General features: G+C 41.0%; 1 protein-coding gene across 1 annotated transcript in view; it reads right to left on the bottom strand.

The window, feature by feature from the left end:
- Positions 1–499: 499 nt before the first annotated feature.
- The window catches only part of wake (wide awake), a 34,853-nt gene continuing 12,798 nt past the window's right edge, over positions 500–22,554 (bottom strand). Inside the window, exons 4-11 of the mRNA XM_070079523.1 lie at positions 20,623–20,736; positions 18,016–18,201; positions 17,048–17,270; positions 15,975–16,005; positions 15,493–15,606; positions 14,046–14,220; positions 7,287–7,518; positions 500–3,670 (exon numbers count right to left, since the gene is read on the bottom strand). Coding sequence (XP_069935624.1) covers positions 1,750–3,670; positions 7,287–7,518; positions 14,046–14,220; positions 15,493–15,606; positions 15,975–16,005; positions 17,048–17,270; positions 18,016–18,201; positions 20,623–20,736 — 2,996 coding nt within the window. The 3' untranslated portion in view covers positions 500–1,749. The remainder of the gene's footprint in view (positions 3,671–7,286; positions 7,519–14,045; positions 14,221–15,492; positions 15,607–15,974; positions 16,006–17,047; positions 17,271–18,015; positions 18,202–20,622; positions 20,737–22,554) is intronic.

Here is a 22,554-nt window from a genome sequence, read left to right as displayed (position 1 = left end):
CAACTCTGAGGAAAAAAGCGACGTAACTCATCTGGAGGCCTCATCATGGACTGGGCCATGGGGGCATTGATCCCCAGAATACCCTCCAGGTAGATTTCCCAGTCATGTTCCAGTCATGTCCATTATTTTGCGTAAAGTGGTAAACCCATTGTCAGTAATGCTCATATTATGCTATGTAACGAACAGAATTAACTGGCTAAGTACTGATGAATCTACATCATATATACTGTATATATATTATGATCACATAAATAAATTGTAAAACAAGTATATATATAACCTGAACTGAATGCCACTATATAAATCTGGGTAATCACACTTTATAAATCTGGGTAATCAGTTACTCCTTCCTTGGCTATTATCATTACTTAGAAGTTACCAAATACTTGAGATTTATAATACATATCTACTTGGTCTGAGCAAGGGGCTAGTAACCCCTTCTCCTGTACAGATTACTAAATTTAAAAAGAAAAACTTTCATTTTTCTTTTTAGGTCACCCGGCCTTGGTGGGATACGGCCGATGTGTTGAAAAAAAAAAAATTCTACTACGTGTGTCTAGATCATCATTAGTTTTTCTTAATACAGGATTATACTACATAGAAATACATATTGAGCTTCGACGAACTTCAGTGAAGATTTTATCCATATTGAATGCATAGCCTATCAAAGAAATATCAGTTAACGGGTATTGAGTATGTGGGACTAAGACACACATGTCTTGTTCTTACAATGTTGGTACAAATATACCTGTACAGATATTCGGTAACATCGTGTTAATGGGTGAGGACGCTGTACACCAAGAACTAATAAAAACCTTGTTATTAAAAATTCTGACTGTTAAATGCTGTACTACAAGGTTCATGGGATCAAACAGAAAGATTTCCGTCTTGTGGTTGTACATGTACAGTATCTTCAACGCTACGGTACTCTCAACTCCTAGGCTGAGGGACTGATTACCTCCCTATTCTGTGAGACTGATTACCTCCCTAGGCTGAGGGACTGATTACCTCCCTAGGCTGAGGGACTGATTACCTCCCTATTCTGTGAGACTGATTACCTCCCTAGGCTGAGAGACTGATTACCTCCCTATTCTGTGAGACTGATTACCTCCCTAGGCTGAGAGACTGATTACCTCCCTATTCTGTGAGACTGATTACCTCCCTAGGCTGAGGGACTGATTACCTCCCTATGCTGTGGGACTCATTACTTCCCTATGCTGTGGGACTGATTACCTCATCTACTGTATTATAGTCTTACTGTCTTCCAATTATGTTCTTGAATTTATATTGATAAAGCTACTAGATGTCAAAACATTTACAATAAAAATACTCAGATGTTGTACATGTGTCTTAATTTTTATCTTGTGGTAGTTGAGCGAACTATTCTTGAACTTAAATGCCCTTGACTGATTGTGATCCACTTGGCCAGGAGCTGTACACTGGTACTGAGAACCTTGGTAACACAGAGAAAATGTTCGAAACTTGGAAAGTAACCTTCGTAACTTTTGTTTTTTAAAAAGCATTAAACAAAATTTGACCCAAACATCTACCATGCTTTATCTAAATGACTAACAACACTTGTACCTAAATGCTAATCAAAATTATTTTTCAATACTGCATGGCTAAGCTAGATATAATAAGAATGGAAATATTCTGAAGAAGGAATGTAGCTATCCATTCTTATATAAATAATTTGAAATTACAGAATGATAATGTATAATGTGGTGGAATGTACAGTGAGGGTTGATCCTACAGGTAGGCGGAGTGGCGTGAATTGCTCTGCTCCAGGGCAGCTAATACATCTTGTTTAAGTCGCACATAAAGTTTGCCTCTTTTCCATGGGTTCTGTAGCTGTAGTGGCCGAAAATCTTCACGCAAGCATCGCTCACGCATGCCAATCACAGCCACTAAACAAAAGTCCTTGAGTTTATCATTTCCATAAGTAGGGCCACTTTTTCCCTTAAGCACGACAGCTACATTAAGTTGTTTCACTACCAAGTCTATCACTTCTCGAGCTGTTGTCCTGGGGGTAATGTGTATTTTAACCGAGGTGCCCGATGCCATACCAGTCTGATATGCAGCATACACCCGTATAATGGTGAAATCTTCATTACGTGCAGCTCCTTCGACTAGTTCCTCACCCTCTGTACTCTTCGTTTCACTGCGCCCACTCTCTGAGCACATAAGACTCAAATTGTCCGTTTCAGTTTCATTTGAGGATAAGGACCGCAAACTAGCAGTCATGCTGGAGAATGAAGCTTCTGAATCATGGCTCAGACTACTCCCTGCCCTCTGCATATCAACATTAAGGTTACTACCATATCGCTGGTGCAAATCAAAGCAACTACTCGTTGGGGATTTACTACAAGCCATGTTTTCTTCGTATTCGAGATCGACACTATTTTTTTTTCTCTTGCCTTGTTCTATAGACTCTAATGACACAATACTCTGATTTATTTTTGGTTCACTAGTACAACACTGAGATTTTAAGCACCCCTCGTGAGTATCATAAAATGCAGGAGCACTGGCCTTTCTGGGAGGGTACCCATTGTCTACACAATGTTGCAAATGATTTTCACTTCTAGAAGTTGGAAGGTCTTTACTGTACATTTTTCTATCACCACTATATTCCATTTTTTCATGTGTCCATGAGAGAAGTGGAACATTTTCATTCTGTTCCCCACTGTCTAATAAACAATCATTTAACGAGTTATAAGATTTGATACAACTATGAACGCAACCACTACTATGGACTAAGCATTCTGCTGTTTTTGATTTGTGAAAACGCATCTCACATTTGACCGCAGCCCGTATGTTTTCCGAGGTATTAGACTTCAGCATTCTTGGTGTTTCTGACTTTTTCGCACTAAAACTGAGATCATCGTCTTTTCTTAACCTTTTACTGTCTGCACCATGCTGAAGTGACTCGCTGGAACTATGAGTATCTTGTGAAGGTGATGTGGTTGCAGGCATGTGCGAGGTAGTCTGCTGCGCTGCTGGCTGGCGAGTGGTAGAGGGGAATGAACAGGACAACAAGGTCATTAAGGGGGCGCCAGATGCAGCCTTATCGCGAGCATAGCTAATAGCATCCATAACCCACCTAAGGCCTCGCCATGTAGCATCCAGCTGTTCCTGAAATGTCTGAAGCTGCCATAGTCGGTATCGAGAGCAGTTAATTTCATCTTGACTGAAAGCTTCTCGGCTGGCATGCTGGGCCATCAGTGTATCCATTTCGAGGATGTATGAAAGTCGAGCATACCTCCCTATTAATTCCCTTTGGTATGTGCCCATGTGTATCATTTCAAATATCTGGAGGGGCAAGGTTGCCAGATTAGGCTGGGAAAAGAGTGCATCTTCCTGGCCTGGAGCAGAGCACACAGCATCCACAGGTGGCATCACAAGGAGAAGAGCAACATCAGGACTCAGTTCTAATACTTCTCGACAGTAAAGTCTATGTTGGTGCTGGGTGCTTTCTTCAACCTCCAACTGTGTTAATAGCTGCTGTGTGGATTGACAGAGTTGAGAATGCCACACACGCTGTGCCGGAGATGGAACACTTGGGAGTGGAGAGTGACCCTCTCTTTCACTCTCCACTGACTCTGTCCCGCCACTGAGGTTCCACTGCTCTGTGCCGGCTAATTCTAAGCTCTGCACCCACTCCCACTCCTCTCTGCAACATAATAATAATACTAATTTAAAAAATTATCAGCATTATGAACAATATTAAAGTGAAAGTACAGGTGTTCCTTGACTTACGATACTTCAACCTTACATCGGTGCGAAAGCAATCACTTTGGAGATGAAACAAGATAATTACCCAACATGAAGGCTGTGGCAAGTCCCTAAATTTTCAATACTGGTATTTAGTTAATTACAGTAATTACATTTTTTTTTGTTTATTTACTTATTTAGTGACAGTAGTTATTTACTTGTTTATTTATCATATTCACATTCAACTTTCGATTACAGTGGACCCCCAACCAACGAAGGCATCGTCTAATGATAAATTTGACTAACGAAGTGTTTGAGCGTGAAAATTTTGGCCCAACCAATGATGAAAAACTCGACCAACATGATTCGTCCCGAACGCATCCACGTGTCCCATCTGGTCTGAGCACGCCTTAGCTGCCCTGCCTTCACTTAGTGTGCCAGTGTTTACAAGCCAGTGTGGTCGCATCCACGCATACATTCAGTACATTTTGTATTATTCCAGTATTTTTAGTGCTTGTAATTGCAAAACAAGCCACCATGGGCCCCAAGAAAGCTTCTAGAGACAACCCTGTGGTAAAAAGGGTGAGAATTACAATTGACATGAAGAAGATCATCACAAAGTATGAAACTGGAGTGCGTGTCTCCGAGCTCGCCAGGTTGTATAATGAACCCCAATGAACCATCGCTACTATCTTAGCCAACAGAAAGGCAGTCAAGGAAGCTGTTGTTGCAAAAGGTGCAAGTATGTTTTCGAAACACAGACTGCAAGTAGTCAAAGATGTTGAGAGACTGTTATTGGCATGGATAAACAAAAAACAGATATCAGGAGATAGCATCTCTCAAGTGATCATATGTGAAAAGGCTAGGCGGTTGCATGACAATTTAATTAAAAATGAAGGTAAAGTGTCATTTATTCTTCATTACTCAATATACATATGTATACATGTATTGGGCATGTATCCTTCTGTTTGTATGTAGGAAAATGTATATTTCATGTGGTAAAAATATTTTTTTTTTCATACTTTTGGGTGTCTTGAACGGATTAATTTGATTTTTATTATTTCTTATGGAGAAAATTAATTCAACTAACGATAATTTCGTCTAATGATGAGCTCTCTGGAATGGATTAATATCGTTGGTCGAGGGTCCACTGTATTTATAATGGGTTTATCAGAACCTAAACCCCAGTGTAAGTTGATAACCACCTGTGATGGATAGCTACAAATAAAAAAAAACCCAGAATCTGTATTATTACACTGTCTCACAGTGTAATGAAGGGTGAAGAGAGTCCATAAACCAGGCTATGGGGGGCACTGACCCCCAGAACACCCTCCTGCTACACTCAACCTACACTCTGGCTACACAATATAATACTGGTTCCTTAATTAACTGTTAAACACTGGTTTTCTATCATATATTCTTTACTTAAATTATTTACCAATTAGTTTTGACTGTAATAATAACAATTTACTTGGAATACAAATGCCTTTCCAAACATTTTTCTAAACCACAGTTACATAAACATTAGGTGTTCCTCGACTTACGACAATGAACCCATTGTAAGTTGAAACTATCGTAAGTCAAATGTGAATATAATATGCTAAATAAATAAATTAATAAATAACTGCCACTAAATTAGATAATTACTGTAATTAAATACCGGTTTTGAAAAGTTATAGAATGAATACAAGTTAGGGACTTGCTACCTTCATGCTGGGTAATTATCTGTAGTTTTATCTCCAAAGTAACTGCTGCTGCACCAATGTGACCCTCATGGGTTTAACACTTCATTATGATTACAATAATTTGCACCATTGTAAGTTGAAATATCATAAGTCGATCCACTGTAAATCAAGAAGCATCTGTATTTTGATTATGTTTTTCCGTGATTAACATTACTTATCTTCCATGCATAATTTTATAAATGGTTTAGAAAACTGACATGTCGAAGAATGAGACGCTTGTGAAACGTTTGGGAATCCTTATTGAGAAAAGTTTCTCTAGCCAATGACTGAAAAAGCCACCGACTGGCAAAACATTTCCTTGATAACGATTCCCAAATGCTCCAAATGCTGGAAATGAATGGTATAAAATACCAACACAATGGAAATATAAACACATGAACAGTACAATGTGATCCTTTATTGACAATGTTTTGCCCACACAGTGAGATTTATCAAGTCACAAACGAATCTACCTGAGTGAAAGGTACGCGAGTATTTATAGGATGATAGATGGAGATTCATCTGTATAAACTTGCATTTGTGGTCACAGTGGTGCCTGTGCTAACCTTCCTATGGTGTAGAAATATACCTAGTTGGACGAATCTTATTGTGGCTAGCTGGTCTCGTGGCTAACGCAACGGGCTGGAGTTTTGAGACTCTCTGACCGTGGGTTCAATCCCGGCCGTGGTATGGTTTATAGGATGAAGTCAGGTTGAAAATGCTGACCCAGCATTCTCAACTTGACTTCATCCTAGAAATACTCATGTACCTTCCACCCAGGTAGTTCTGTTTGTGACTTGATAAAGTCCACTGTGTGGGTGCAACATTGTCAATAAAGGATCACATTGTACTGCTTATGTGTTTATAGCCCCAAATGCTCATGCTCATGATTGTAACCATGTGTAGACGTGAGGATGATTCATTACCTTTGTAACTTGTCATGATTGTGACCACATCTACCTGGAGTTCATTACCTTTGTAACTTGTTCAGCTATCATAACTTTGGGGTCCAGTCCCTGGACCCATTATGTACCTCTGTAATGTTGAGTTACAGTCCCTGGACCCATTATGTACCTCTGTAATGTTGAGGTACAGTCCCTGGAGCCATTATGTACCTCTGTAATGTTGAGGTACAATCCCTGGACCCATTATGTACCTCTGTAATGTTGAGGTACAGTCCCTGGAGCCATTATGTACCTCTGTAATGTTGAGGTACAATCCCTGGACCCATTATGTACCTCTGTAATCTTTTGACTGCCACCCACAGGATGGGTCTGGGGTGCATAATAAAGAAATTAAACTAACTAACTAACTAACTGACGCAAGTGGCTTTCTTTGTGCGGTATGCAAATTGTTGATCACATGTAATAAAGTACAATAAATCCTCAACTGATAAACACATTTAAAGTCTTCTGTATTGTGTATATCATTACATCATTGTGTATATTAGTACACCTACCATCCGACTTATGACCGAGTTCGGTTCCGAGAAACCGGTCGTAAGTCGAAATGGTCGTAAGTCGAACTTTACTACTGAATATCAACAAAACATTTTTGTAATGACTATTTTATTGTTTTATTTTGGTATTTCATGTTTTACTTTACTTTTTATGTTGTTAGTACTGTATTTTATACTGTAAGGTTTAGGATAAACACTGTGTACAACACAGATAGTTGTTTATTTCCCAGAAATTTGGCATAAAAAACACGGTCATGTATATCATTATTATACACAGTTGATAAGGTCCCCAATGTGTTTGTAAATTGAGGACTTACTGTACTGATAAGCACAAAATAATAAAATTTTGATCTGATATGATTTTTCATTTTACAAATTGACAAGTTACAAACCTCGAGACATGTGGATTGTCCCTGATTTTAACATGAGGGAACATATTAGGGGTTTTGTCTGGCACTAGCACCTGCAGAACATCCACTGAACTCTGCAATTTGAGGTAGCCCAAGTACAGTCCTCGACGCAGCGGAACACGACTCACTTTATCGTAGAGAATCTGGTCTTGTATTGACAACAGCAAAATGTCACCCGCTGAGGTTCCAGACTCGGTGTGTGTTGAACTTTGCCCTGCAACAATTTAAAGAAATAATAATTAAAGTACTTCCGCTATATCTGTGGGGGATATGTTTCAAGACCTACCATGGATACCAGAAACCATGGATAGTAGCAAACCCTATACAGCCTCTCCTCACTTAGCGACATACTCGTTTACTGACAACTCAGGCTTACAATGGGCTCTCTGACTAGTATGCATACGTAAATAATGTATATTAGAGCTGATTTCCTCTATTCTGTTCATTACAATATACAGTACACTACTGTATAAACATTTAAAAATATACAAGAAATGTTATAAATAGTGCAAAGATAACATTAAAACAATATCAAAGATGGGTGACACAAACCCACTACCATTATAGTATGCTCCTCACTTAGCCACAAATTCGTTTACTGATGCGGTATTAGTAACAACTCCATCATTAAGTGAGGAGAGGCTGTATAGTAGACTTTAAGAAACTAAGAAACAAGATGTTAAGGATGGGGAACTATCAATTACTGTAATTTATGGTGAACAAGATGGTCCAGTGTTCAGTGTGCACCACTATATAACACTGGTAATTTAGTGTTTGGCTTTTATTAAAATAATCCAGTGTCGAGGATGCCCTCTGCCCCAGTTCTAACTGGCTAAATTTTGGAAATAATAGGATAAATGGTATTTAGGCTTCCAAGACACTGGGTAACTTCACAAGATACATTTTGGGAAAAGATAGCGTCTTCGATGCCATAAAATATGGTAATTAGAAAACAGAATGAATGGGGTTAGAACTAATGGCAAGTGAGTTGTGAAACTCCAGGCCAGTGTGTTAATCCCTGGGCCACCTGGATACAGTAAGACTGATCCAACCAGGTACATTTCCTAGTTGGATGACCTGTCATGGGAGGGTCCTTGATACTAGTGAGGGGCTTTTGATCTAGGGCCCCTCAAGGGAGGGTCCTTGATGGTGGTTGATCTAGGGAATTGAACCTGTGCTCCAATTCCCTGAATTAAGCCTCAGTGCCTTCCATCTTCCCCCATGCGCTGTATAATCCCTCCGGGTTTAACACTACCCATGATAATAACAATCCTAGTTGGATGACTTTTACTGTAGCCAGTTGGTACAGTTGTTAATACACTGGCCTAGAGTTTTACCACCCAATTGCCATGAGTTTTAACTCCACCTGTGAGTCATGAGTTGTGATGAATTAGTGACATTAATAAAGATTCAGAAAGACTTTTCAAAAGGCTTGTTTTATCCTGTACCAATGCTGTGTGACCCACTTACACCCAGGATGCAACCCACACCAGTCTACTAACACCCAGGATGCAACCCACACCAGTCTGCTAACACCCAGGATGCGACCCACACCAGTCCCTTAACACCCAGGTATCCATTTTACTGATGGGTGAACATAGACAACCAGTGTAAGGAAACACGCCCAGTATTTCTACCCTCACTGGGAACTGAACCCGGACCCTCACTGTGTGAAACCAGAGCTTTGCCAACCAGGCCACGGGGCACCTAACTAATAATAACTAAGCTAATAATAACCCAGCAAAAAGCTGCAGTGCAAATGATCACACAGTCCACTGCTAGACAATCCTTCCTCCTTTTCAGACACCTAAACCTACTCACTATTCAAAATATGTATTCACTAATACTACTGTGCAACCTACATATACAGAACAATAAATTCTAATATCAATCCCGACCTGAAGCTCTTGATAGTTGCATTAGGACCCATAGGCATAATACTAGGCATAAAAATCTCTTTGGCATAACCCGTGTCTGAATAAATCTCTGTAAATATTCGATGTACATAAAAGGCCCCAAAATCTGGAACTGTGCTGGAAATCTTCAGAGTCACTGTCTCAGCCAACATCTTCAAAACTACCATTAAATTTATACCATTATTTTATACTTCCCATAACATTTTGTTGCCAAAATTCAAGTTTTTATATTCAACCCCAACCTTTGTATTATCCTTTGTACCTGTGTACCTGGGTACCTGTCTACCATCTTACTATCATATTATAACCAAGACATTACCATTGTGATTTTTTACTATTATTCTTTTGGTACTTTAATTGTGAATTTTATTTTGTCAATTTAAATCTATAATTATAACCTTGATCTTGTCAACAACCTTTACCAGACTCTAGTGCAATTGCAAGTACCATTTCAAATTGTATTTTTATATTATAAGTTTATATTATAATTCCTACCATCTGTCCATTTAACTTTGCTTACCATTACTTAATTTTAGTCCCTTATATATTTTCTCCTTTATTTTAGCTTTATATAACTATCCTAGTTTATATATCCACAACTGTTAAAATAATCAAGGTGCTATTCTCAGGTGCTAAAGTAGAATAAGCTCACAATTTTGCCATTATATTCCAAAGCTCATTTATTTGATTACCACTTTGTTGTTCACCACAACCTATATTAGTCCCTTTTTATTATAATTTTAAACTATAATTATAACTTTAAAAAATTACCTTTATAGTACTACCTACTATCATATTCCCAAGCACTATTATATGATCATCACTTTATTTGTATTAGTCCCTTAGCTCATTATTTTACATTTGTTAAATAATTCAGGTGCTCTTTTTTAGCTTAAGACTATTTACTTTGTTTTATACTTAATTCTAACTATAGATTCACTACAAATCTTATGATTACAAGCATTGATCCTGATACCAACCTCTTATTTAAAGACTTAAATGAATCAAACAGTTACTGTAATTACTACACTGCAGAACAATCAAAGGCACTTCTCAGTGCCAACAACAACATAACTATCTTTAACTACAATATCAGATCTTTAAGCAAGCATTACGATGACCTCATAGCATTACTAAATTCCTTACATGCCAATATGTCCATCATTACACTAACTGAAACCTGGCTAAAGCCTGATAGTACAGATGTCTATGCCATTCCTGGTTACACAGCCATACACAACTGTAGGCCAGACCAACAAGGGGGTGGCACAGCCATATACTACTCAGACCAACTAGAATGTATCACTAATACTTGCACAAGGGATGAACATGGGGAATATATAATAGCTAAATTCAAATCCAAATACCTACAAAAACCTCTCACATTGATAAACATCTACAGAGTTCCACAGTCAAACATTAGCCAATTTAGTCAAAATCTAGGAAGTATGATAACTGATGCACGCATGAACAAAGATCACTTACTACTCTCAGGTGACTTCAATATAAATCTCCTGCAAGACCAGGACCCACACGTTACTGAATTCACAAACACAATGAGTAACTGTATGTTACTACCAACAGTAACAAAACCTACAAGAGTTACAGAGACTAGTGTTTCCCTACTTGACCACATCTGGACCAACACCATATCCCCTTTAAAATCAGGCATAATTACAGATAATACCACAGACCACTACCCTACTTTCCTCATAACAACTCTTGGTAAACTACCCCAAGACACTACTAAAGTCACCTTCAGACTTCACAATGAGGCAGCCATTAATAACTTCACAACAGCATTAGCAAACATTGATTGGCACACTGAGCTAGAAATCTATACAGATATTGACGAATGTATTAATAATTTTCTAAAAAAGACCCAATACCTCTATAACAAGCACTGCCCTAAAAAAACTAAACAGATGACAGCAAAGAGACTGAACAGTCCCTGGCTAACACCCAGCATTCTCAAATCCATAAATACAAAACACCAATATGAAAAACAGTACAGAATGGGTCACATAACCAGAGACCAAACAAAACGTTACTCGTCAATCCTAACCAGCCTGATAAGAAGGGCAAAAAAATTGTATTATGAGAACAGATTATCCAACTTACGAGGTGATATAAAAAAGACCTGGAAAACCCTATCTGAAATTCTGGGAACAAAAAAGATATCACGAAATAGCGAAATAAAATTAGCAAAATCAGATGAACCCCAACTCCCACCAACAGAAACAGCAAACAGACTCAATGATTTCTTCTCCACTATAGGACAAAACCTTGCCAATAAAATCCCAAGCTCAGATACCCCACCAAATGACTACCTCACCGGCAACTACCCGAACACACTGTTCCTAGCTCCGACTAACCCATACGAAGTCTCCCTTATTATCAATGCACTAAAAAACAAGGCAGGAGATTTAAGTACCTTACCACCCTTTATATACAAAAAAGTGTCACAAGTGCTATCTCCAATCATTGCAACACTCTTTAACAAATCCATTGAATCCTCCACCTTCCCTACAGTACTCAAAATAGCAAGGGTCACCCCGATCCACAAAGGAGGAGACCAAACAGAGTTGAATAACTATAGGCCAATATCCAACTTACACCCTCTCTCAAAAATCTTCGAAAAATTAATTCATAAACGAATCTACTCCTACCTTATCTCCCAAAACATACTCAACCCCTGCCAATTTGGATTCAGGCCTAATAAAAATACTAATGATGCTATTATACACATGCTAGAACATATATACACTGCAATAGAGAAAAAAGAAGTCCCACTGGGGATCTTCATTGACTTACGTAAAGCTTTTGATACAGTTGACCATGACTTGCTCCACGTAAAATTGTCACACTATGGTATAAGAGGGCACTCCCTCAATTACCTCAAGTCATACCTCAGCAACAGAAGCCAATATGTGTATGCAAATGGGGCAAACTCTTCTGCGCAACCAATTACAGTTGGTGTCCCACAGGGAAGTGTCCTTGGCCCTCTTCTCTTTCTCCTATACATAAATGACCTTCCAAATGCTTCGCAATTACTCAAACCCACACTATTTGCAGATGACACTACATACGTCTTCTCTCACCCGAGCCCAGTCACACTAGCCAATACTGTAAATACCGAATTACAGAAAATATCTACCTGGATGAGGACTAACAAACTTACACTAAACATTGACAAAACCTACTTCATTCAGTTTGGTAACAGAGCTACAGATGTCCCTCTTAACATAATGATAAACGGATCACCTATCACAAAGCTAACAGAGGGAAAATTCTTAGGAATCCACCTTGATAATAGACTCAAATTTCATACACATATACAACAAATTTCTAAGAAAATTTCCAAGACTGTAGGCATACTATCGAAGATACGGTACTATGTTCCACAGTCAGCCCTCCTGGCCCTATATCACTCTCTTATTTACCCCTATCTCACCTATGGAATTTGTGCATGGGGCTCAACAACAATTAACCATCTCAGACCACTAATTACCCAACAAAAGGCTGCAGTTAGAATGATAACAAATTCTCACTACAGGCAGCACACTCCACCAATATTCAATACACTAAACCTACTCACCATACAAAACATCCATACTTATTACTGCACCTATTACATACATAGAACACTTAACTCTGATATTAACCCTCCCCTCAAACATCTCCTTGCCAACCTCAACAGAACACATGACCATAACACAAGGCACAGATCACTCTTTGATGTTCCTCGTGTTCATCTCACACTATGCAAAAACTCAATGCACATAAAAGGCCCTAAAATCTGGAATTCATTACCTGTAAATATAAAAGAAACACTTCCTGTTTATAAATTCAAGTCTCTACTCAAAGATCACTTACTCACCCAAAACCAAATAAATACTGAATAACTGAACCTTATAAATTGTATATCTTAAATGTTTCTCACAATTATATCACATAAATGTTAAACCTAAAACCGAATCTAACTTTATTATTTTTTAAATACACTACCTAACAGAATCCTTCATATGACCTGTCTTTGTAATACTCACTTGTGCTTTATAGTAATCTGTTTACATTAATGTTTTATCACTGACTTCATCATTGCTTAGTTAATCTTAAGTTAATTTTAAGCCAGCCCGTAATGCTATGCATAGTATAAGTGGCTTTGGCATACTGCTCTTATCTGTATTTTTTTTTGTACCTCTGTATGTGTGCACAAATTTATAATAAATAAATAAATAAATAAATAAAAAACACCTTCTCTCCCTAACATATCCCAACACCAGCTAAATATGTGAAAACTATGTATCCGTACTCTCACTGTCACAAACATGTGGAAAATAGTATAATCTTAATCAAAATATCTGTAATCCTCTCAACCATTAAAATATTGAATGTGTCCCGCAGTTATGTTATTATGCTAGAATCCTTAATACTCATCATCATAGTTAAACCTGTTATTTTTAAAACAATTAAACTTGATAAAAGTCTTATAGCATGTACTAAAATAATATTCAATTCTCTTGTATTAATTATAACTCCAAAATTTTTTACATCCACCCAAGTGTATACATAAGCAATCAATTAGTCACTGACTTGTTAATCTTAAGTTAGTCTTAAGTTTGCTTGAAATACTTTGTATATTAAGGGTCTTTCTGCATAAATATCTAAATGTCATTCACCTCTGTACAAACATTGTATCATCTTGAAATAAATTATCTTAATCATAAAATGTAATCAAACATTTCGTATTTGTATCTATAAAGTTTACTGGAGATGGCCAATTAAAACAAAAAATAATCATACAAATAATATATAAACTCACCTGAGGCTGTAGTTTTCCTCTCCTTTAGTTTAGATAGAGGAATCCACTTAACGTTCATAGCAGATATGACTTTTGTGCTCTTTACGTGTCTAATTGTACAGAACACCAGTGTCCCGTTACTACCAACGATGGGCTTGTGGTAGAATTGACCTAGATCCTGGATCCCAAGCGTTGTCTGAAAAGAGAAAATCGTATATGCTGTATATTCCCATATGTAAAGTGTACAGGCACTACGTTTTTACCTTGTGGGGAGAGCCGGATTAAGTATGTCTCTGGGGTACAGGTAGCGCGAGGCCCCTGGGCTACAGGTGCAGTGAGGCCCCTGGGCTACAGGTACTGTGAGGCCCCTGGGATACAGGTACTGTGAGAACCTTGGGCTACAGGTAATGTGAGGCCCCTGAGCTACAGGTACTGTGAGAACCCTGGAATACAGGTATTGTGAGGCCCCTGAGCTACAGGTACTGTGAGAACCCTGGGATACAGGTATTGTGAGGCCCCTGGGCTACAGGTATTGTGAGGCCCCTGAGCTACAGGTACTGTGAGAACCCTGGGCTACAGGCTCGCTACAGAGCACTTCACTTTACGGTGTTTCTCTCGTACAACATTTTTCAGTAAACATATTCAACACTCACAATAAGCTAAGAATGATGAAATATTTTGAAGTAAGTAATGTGTGCACTGTTTATGCATTTTGTAGGCCTACCTCTATTGCTCACTTAATATATAATAATATAAACATGTTATCAGGCTTTTATATGTATTTGAAATTGGAAAAAGGCTATGATTCACTTTACAGCAGTAGCCAGGAGTCTAACCTGCTGTATAAGTGAGGCTCTCCTGTACAGTAGTAGCCCAGAATCTAATCTGATGTATAAATGGAAACTGTAACATCCTTGCTCATCCTTCAGAGTGTAGGCACTGTACTTGCCACCTTCAGGACTCAAGTACTGCTAACTGGTTTACCCTGAATCTTTCCATAAATGTTACTTGCTCACACTCCAACAGCACGTCAATCATAAAAACCATTTGTCTCCACTCACTCCTATTTAATACGCACACTTGCTGGAAGTCCAAGCCCCTCTCACACAAAGCCTCCTTTACCCCTTCCCTCCAACCTTTCCCTGGATGACCCCTACCCTGCCTTCCCTCAGCTACAGATTGATTCACTCCCCAAGTCATCCTATTTTGTTCTATTATCTCTAAATGTCTGAACCACTTCAACAACCCCTCTCCAGCCCTCTGGATAATACTTTTAGTAACCCCGCACCTCCTTCTAATCTCCAAACTATGGATTTTCTGCATAATATTTACACTATACTTTGCCCTCAGAGTTATTCCTTGTGTAACATTCAGAATAGATGGGACAAATATTCTTAGGGTTTGAGAAGGCCTAGCCTATTATCTGTGCCTCTCAGCATTCAGAAAACAAGTGAAAGTAGGACTGTACCTGCATGTTGGCTGCAGCTTGCAATAGTTTGATTCTGAAAGGTACATTTGAGGCTGATCCAGCGCGATCCATGTCTTGTCTGAGAGATTTGACGTCTTCCCAAGTTGTAGCTACCTGGAAATACAACAATTTTATCAAATACAATTTTAAAACTGAGTATGATACTAGGGTGTCCCATAGCTGGGTTGGTAGCACACTTGCCTCACACACTGAGGTCTGCTCCACAAACTTGACCATTATGGTACAAGAGGCCATGCACTTACCTACTTCAAATCCTACCTTACTAACAGGTATCAATATATTTCCATTAAGGACACACCCTCATCATCACAACCACTTGATACTGGAGTGCCTCAGGGAAGTGTCCTTGGTCCCCTGCTCTTCCTCTTATACATCAATGATCTTCCCAATGTATCACAACACCTGAAACCAATTCTCTTTGCTGACGACATGACTTATATCATCTCCCACCCAAATCTTGCCTCACTCAACACCATTGTTAATGAAGAGATCCTAAAAACATCAACCTGGGTGATGGCCAATAAGTTTACACTTAACACTGACAAAATCTATATTCTCTTTGGTAACAGATCAGGTGCTGCACAACTCTCTTTCAACACACCGGCCGTATCCCACCGAGGCGGGGTGGCCCAAAAGGAGAAACGAAAGTTTCTCCTTGTACATACAGGAGAAGGGGTTACCAGCCCCTTGCTCCTGGCATTTTAGTCGCCTCTTACAACACGCATGGCTCACGGAGGAAGAATTCTGTTCCACTTCCCCATGGAGATAAGAGGAAATAAACAAGAACAAGAACTAGAAAGAAAATAGAAGAAAACCCAGAGGGGTGTATATATATATGCTTGTACATGTATGTGTAGTGTGACCTAAGTGTAAGTAGAAGTAGCAAGACATACCTGAAATCTTGCATGTTTATGAGACAGACAAAAGACACCAGCAATCCTACCATCATGTAAAACAATTACAGGCTTTCGTTTTACACTCACTTGGCAGGATGGTAGTACCTCCCTGGGTGGTTGCTGTCTACCAACCTACTACCACAGGACGGTAGTACCTCCCTGGGTGGTTGCTGTCTACCAACCTACTACCACAGGACGGTAGTACCTCCCTGGGTGGTTGTTGTCTACCAACCTACTACCACAGGATGGTAGTACCTCCCTGGGTGGTTGTTGTCTACCAACCTACTACCACAGGACGGTAGTACCTCCCTGGGTGGTTGTTGTCTACCAACCTACTACCACAGGATGGTAGTACCTCCCTGGGTGGTTGTTGTCTACCAACCTACTACCACAGGATGGTAGTACCTCCCTGGGTGGTTGCTGTCTACCAACCTACTACCACAGGATGGTAGTACCTCCCTGGGTGGTTGTTGTCTACCAACCTACTACCACAGGATGGTAGTACCTCCCTGGGTGGTTGCTGTCTACCAACCTACTACCACGCTAATTCTCAACCCTCAGAAACAAACTGATAAACGCAAACATCCATACACACAACAATACACACACACACACAATTTTTAAAGAATCTCTCTTACTTTTTTAAATTTCTATGAAATTTTGGTGCAGGAGTGAAGAGATTTTTGATACTCTTCTTTTTCTGTGCCTTCCTAAGGTTGAGTGGCGTCTCCTGGCCCGGTTCTATTGCCTTAATTTCCGCCGCGTGCTGCGGCCTGGAATTACAGACCTGGTTGAACAAGTCATCCAATTCGCTCACTTGTCCATCCAATCTAGGCTTCTGGCAGTCTGCATCTCTCCAGCCTAAAAAAAAATGCATTTTTTTTCACATTAAGGCTCACTGAAAAATACCATTCATCATTTAAAAGCATTAACGTCCACTGATATATGCAGAGTATGATCTACTTAGTGGGCTAATAACCCCTTCTGTATAAATTACTAAATCAATCAATCAATTAAGTTTATTCTCTGTAAGGATTACAATGCGGGGTTTACAGATTTTGGATATTGTGTGGTTTACATGGTTTAAAATACTAATTACAGAGGGGGCCATTAGAACACCTAGCATGGCTAAGCATTTAGGGCAGACTTAGACTAATTCTGAACTTTAAATTGTTACAGATTATGGTATTATTCAAATTCAAATTCAAAGTTTATTCTCTATAAGGATTACAATGCTGAGTTTACAGAATTTGGTTATTGTGTGGTTTACATGTAGTAAAATAATGATTACATTGACTACAGTGACTACATTGCTGGTAGCAAGGTGCTAGTAGCAACTTCTCCTGTATATAAAATAACCCTTAATTTTGCTTTACTAATAATCCCTAAACACAGCAGTGGAGGTGGCAGTGAAAAAGTGCTAATTCTTCACTTATTGTGGATAATTTACAAATTCAATTTTATCATGGGTATGAATGTAAATGAAAAATGACATATATAGGGTTTGCTACTGTCCACGGTTTTGGGTATCCATGGAAGGTCTTGAATCATATTCCCTGCGGATACAGGGGACTACTGTATTAATCTTTGATGGCAATCAACTCACTAGAGGGTATGGCAGCTGGGGGACTGGTCAGTACAGGGGGCCCATAGTCCTTCAAATTCCCCGCACACACTCTGAAGTGATGTCTCTTGCCCTGTGATAGACCGTCCACAAAAACTGACATGCGACGCAAGTCGTGAATTTCCAGACTGCCGCCCACAGACGCCCACTCGTCCATACTCCATTCAACTGTAAGAGAAGACTTTATTAAACATACTGTACTCGGAGGCAGCATTAAAGGGACACTGAAATCCTCAAATATTCTATCAATCCCAAAAGCTTCCCAAATAATGATGATAATGATAATAATGATAACAATAATGCATTATTACTGTGAACATACAGATAATGTAGATGTTTTATTTATTAACACACTGGCCATTTTCCACCAAAGCAGACTGACTCAAAAAAAAAAAAAAAAAAAAAACTTTTACCGTCATTCATTCCATCACTGTCTTGCTAGAGGCATGTCTACACTACAGTTCAAAAGCTGCAACACATCTCCACTCATCCTTCAGAATGCAGGCACTGTACTTCCCACCTCCAGGACTCAAGTCCTGCTAACTGGCTTCCCTGAATCCCTTCATAAATGTTACTTTGCTCACACTCCAACAGCATGTCAAGTCATAAAAACCATTTGCCTCTGCTTACTCCTATGTAACACGCTCATGCATGCTTGCTGGAAGTCCAGGCCCCTCGCACACAAAACCTCCTTTACCCCCTCCCTCCAACCATTTCTAGGACGACCCTTATCCCAACTTCCTTCCATTACGGATATAATTACATGCTCTCTAAGTCATTCTATTTTGTTCTATCCTCTCTAAATGTCTGAACCACGACAACAACCCCACCTCAACCCGCACCTCCTTCTAATCTCCAAACTACGGATTATCTGCATTATATTCACACCACACATTGCCCTCAGACATGACATCTCCACTGCCTCCAGCTTCCTCCTCCAGTGCCTCCAGCCTCCTCCTCCAGTGCCTCCAGCCTCCTCCAGTGCCTCCAGCTTCCTTCTCCAGTGCCTCCAGCCTCCTCCTCCAGTGCCTCCAGCCTCCTCCAGTGCCTCCAGCTTCCTCCTCCAGTGCCTCCAGCCTCCTCCTCCAGTGCCTCCAGCCTCCTCCAGTGCCTCCAGCTTCCTTCTCCAGTGCCTCCAGCCTCCTCCTCCAGTGCCTCCAGCCTCCTCCTCCAGTGCCTCCAGCCTCCTCCTCCAGTGCCTCCAGCCTCCTCCAGTGCCTCCAGCCTCCTCCTCCAATGCCTCCAGCCTCCTCCTCCAGTGCCTCCAGCCTCCTCCTCCAGTGCCTCCAGCCTCCTCCTCCAGTGCCTCCAGCCTCCTCCTCCAGTGCCTCCAGCCTCCTCCTCCAGTGCCTCCAGCTGCCTCCTCCTCCAGTGCCTCCAGCCTCCTCCAGTGCCTTCAGTGCCTCCAGCCTCCTCCACTACTGCCTCCAGTCTCCTCCACTACTGCCTCCAACCTCCTCCACTACTGCCTCCAACCTCCTCCACTACTGCCTCCAACCTCCTCCACTACTGTCTCCAACCTCCTCCACTACTGCCTCCAGCCTTCTCTTCCACTGCCTCCAGCCTCCTCCACTGCCTCCAGCCTCCTCCAGCCTCCTTCTCCACTGCCTCCAGCCTCCTCCACTGCCTCCAGCCTCCTCCACTGCCTCCAGTCTCCTCCACTGCCTCCAGTCTCCTCCACTGCCTCCAGCCTCCTCCACTGCCTCCAGCCTCCTCCACTGCCTCCAGCCTCCTCCACTGCCTCCAGCCTCCTCCACTGCCTCCAGTCTCCTCCACTGCCTCCAGCCTCCACCACTGCCCCCAGCCTTCTCCTCCACTGCCTCCAGCCTTCTCCTCCACTGCCTCCAGCCTCCTCCACTGCCTCCAGCCTCCTCCACTGCCTCCAGCCTCCTCCACTGCCTCCAGCCTCCTCCACTGCCTTCAGCCTCCTCCACTGCCTCCAGTCTCCTCCACTGCCTCCAGCCTCCACCACTGTCCCCAGCCTTCTCCTCCACTGCCTCCAGCCTTCTCCTCCACTGCCTCCAGCCTTCTCCACTGCCTCCAGCCTTCTCCTTGTTACAACATTCACCAACCATGCTTCACGCCCATATAATAGTGTTGGTATAACTATACTCTCATACATTCCCATCTTTGCTTCCATGGACAAAGTTCTTTGTCCCCTCAGACTCCTCAGAGCACCACTCACCTTTTTACCCTCATCAGTGCTATGATTCACCTCATCTTTCATAGACCCATCCGCTGACACGTTCACTCCTAAATATCTGAATACATTCACCTCCTCCATACTCTCTCCCTCCAATCTGATATTTCATTACCTAACTTTTTTTTATCCTCTTCACCTTACTCTTTCTAACGTTCACTTTTAATATCCTTCTTTTACATACTCTACCAAACTTGTCCACCAACTTCTCTTCAGAATCTCCCAAAAGCACAGAAGTATATTCTAGGTATATGTTTATTAGAGACATGTTCAAGCCTAACTTTAAACTATCAATATGCCCATACAGGCCTATTGTAATCACAATAGGCCTGTACGGGTATACTGATAGATATTTAAAGATAATAATTCGTGGCGACTACCAGCATTACCTTTGTATTTTGTTGTGATGGCACAGTTCTGTGGTTCGGGTTCCCTGAAGGTGACTCTGACGCGGGTGCTGTCGATGACTTCCACAGTGGCTCTGGTGGGAGGACCTGGAGCCTCTGTCAACCAGGAAAGTCAAGTCATTAAAGCATCAGGACAAAAAGGAAAGAAACTATGATAGTGAATGTGTAAATATGACAGTGAATACACGTATATATATTTTTTTGGGGTGGAGGCCACTTTACCTTGGTTAGAAACGGCCATAGTGTTCAACCTTGTACCAGGCAGGCAACTATATTTTCTGGCCTGCCTGGTAGAGGGTTAAAGACAATGGCCATCCCCCACCAAGGCAGGGTTTACTTGGAGTTTACCTGGAGAGGGTTTCGGGGGTCAACGCCCCCCCAGCCCGGTCTGAGACCAGGCCTCATGGTGGATCAGGGTCTGATCAACCAGGCTGTTACTGCTGGCTGCATGCAAGCTGATGTACGAACCACACCCCAGTTGGTCAGGTACTGATTTTAGGTGCCTGTCCAGTGCCTTCTTGAAGATAGCCAGGGGTCTATTGGTAATCCCCCTTATGTATGCTGGGAGGCAATTGAACAGTCTTGTGCCCTGGACACTTATTGTGTTGTCTCTCAGTGTACTTGTGGCACCTCTGCTTTTCATCGGGGGAATGTTACATCTCCTGCCAAGTCTTTTGCTTTCATATGGAGTGATTTTCGTGTGCAAGTTTGGTACCAATTCCTCCAGGATCTTCCAAGTGTATATTATCATGTATCTCTCTCGTTTGCGTTCCAGGGAATACAGTAGTTTAAGTGCCTTATTGCACTTATGTGTGCCATGAAAGTTCTTTGTACACTCTCCAGGTCTGCAATGTTGCCAGCCTTGAAGGGGGCCATTAGTGTACAGCAGTATTCCAGCCTAGAGAGCACAAGCGATTTGAAGAGAATCATCATGGGCTTGGTGTCCCTAGTTTTGAAGGTTCTCATTATCCATTCTATCATTTTCCTAGCAGATGAAGTAGATACATTGTTGTGGTCTTTGAAGGCGAGATCCTCTGACATTATCACTCCCAGGTCCTTCACATTACCTTTCCACTCTATTGTATGGTTAGAATTTGTGGTATACCCTGACATATTTTTAATTTTTTCAAGTTTTCCATATCTGAGTAGTTGAAATTTCTCCTCATTGAACTTCATATTGTTTTGAGTGGCCCATTCTAAGATTTGGTTTATGTCCGCTTGGAGTCTCGCAGCATCTTCGATTGAGGTCACTGTCATGGTGATCTGGGTGTCATCCACAAAGGAAGACATGGAGCTATGGCTTACATCTCTGTCTATGTCAGAAATGAGGATGAGGAATAGAATACTGTGCCTTGTGGAACAGAGCTTTTTACCGTGGCTGTCTGGGACTTTACTCTGTATACTATTATTCTTTGTGTTCTGTTTGTCAGGAAGTTGTAGATCCATCTACCAACTTTTCCCGTCATTCCTTTATCCGGCATTTTGTGTGCTGTTACACCAAGGTCACACTTGTCAAAAGCTTTTGCAAAGTCTGTATACTACATCTGTATTTTGTTTATCCTCTACAGCATCCAGGACCTTGTCATAGTGGTCCAGTAGCTGGGACAGGTAGGAGTAACCTGCTCTAAACCCGTGTTGCCCTGGGTTGTGTAATTGATGGGTATGTGGGTGGTTGGCTAGCTATATTGCTTCTTAGAACCCTCTCAAAGATTTTTATATGGGATGTTAGTGCTATCGGTCTGCAGTTCTTTGCAATTGCTTTACTGCCACCTTTGTGGAGTGGGGCTATGTCTGTTGTTTTTAGTGTGTGTGGGATGACCCCTGTGTCCATGTTCCCTCTCCATAAAATGCTGAAGGCATGCAATAGGGACTTCTTGCAGTTCTTGATGAACAAGGAATTCCATAAGTCTGGGC

This window comes from Cherax quadricarinatus, chromosome 99, assembly GCF_038502225.1.
Source record: "Cherax quadricarinatus isolate ZL_2023a chromosome 99, ASM3850222v1, whole genome shotgun sequence".
NCBI lineage: Eukaryota > Metazoa > Arthropoda > Malacostraca > Decapoda > Parastacidae > Cherax > Cherax quadricarinatus.
The sequence above is the reverse complement of the archived record's forward strand: the minus strand, read 5'-3'. Positions and strand labels throughout refer to the sequence as shown.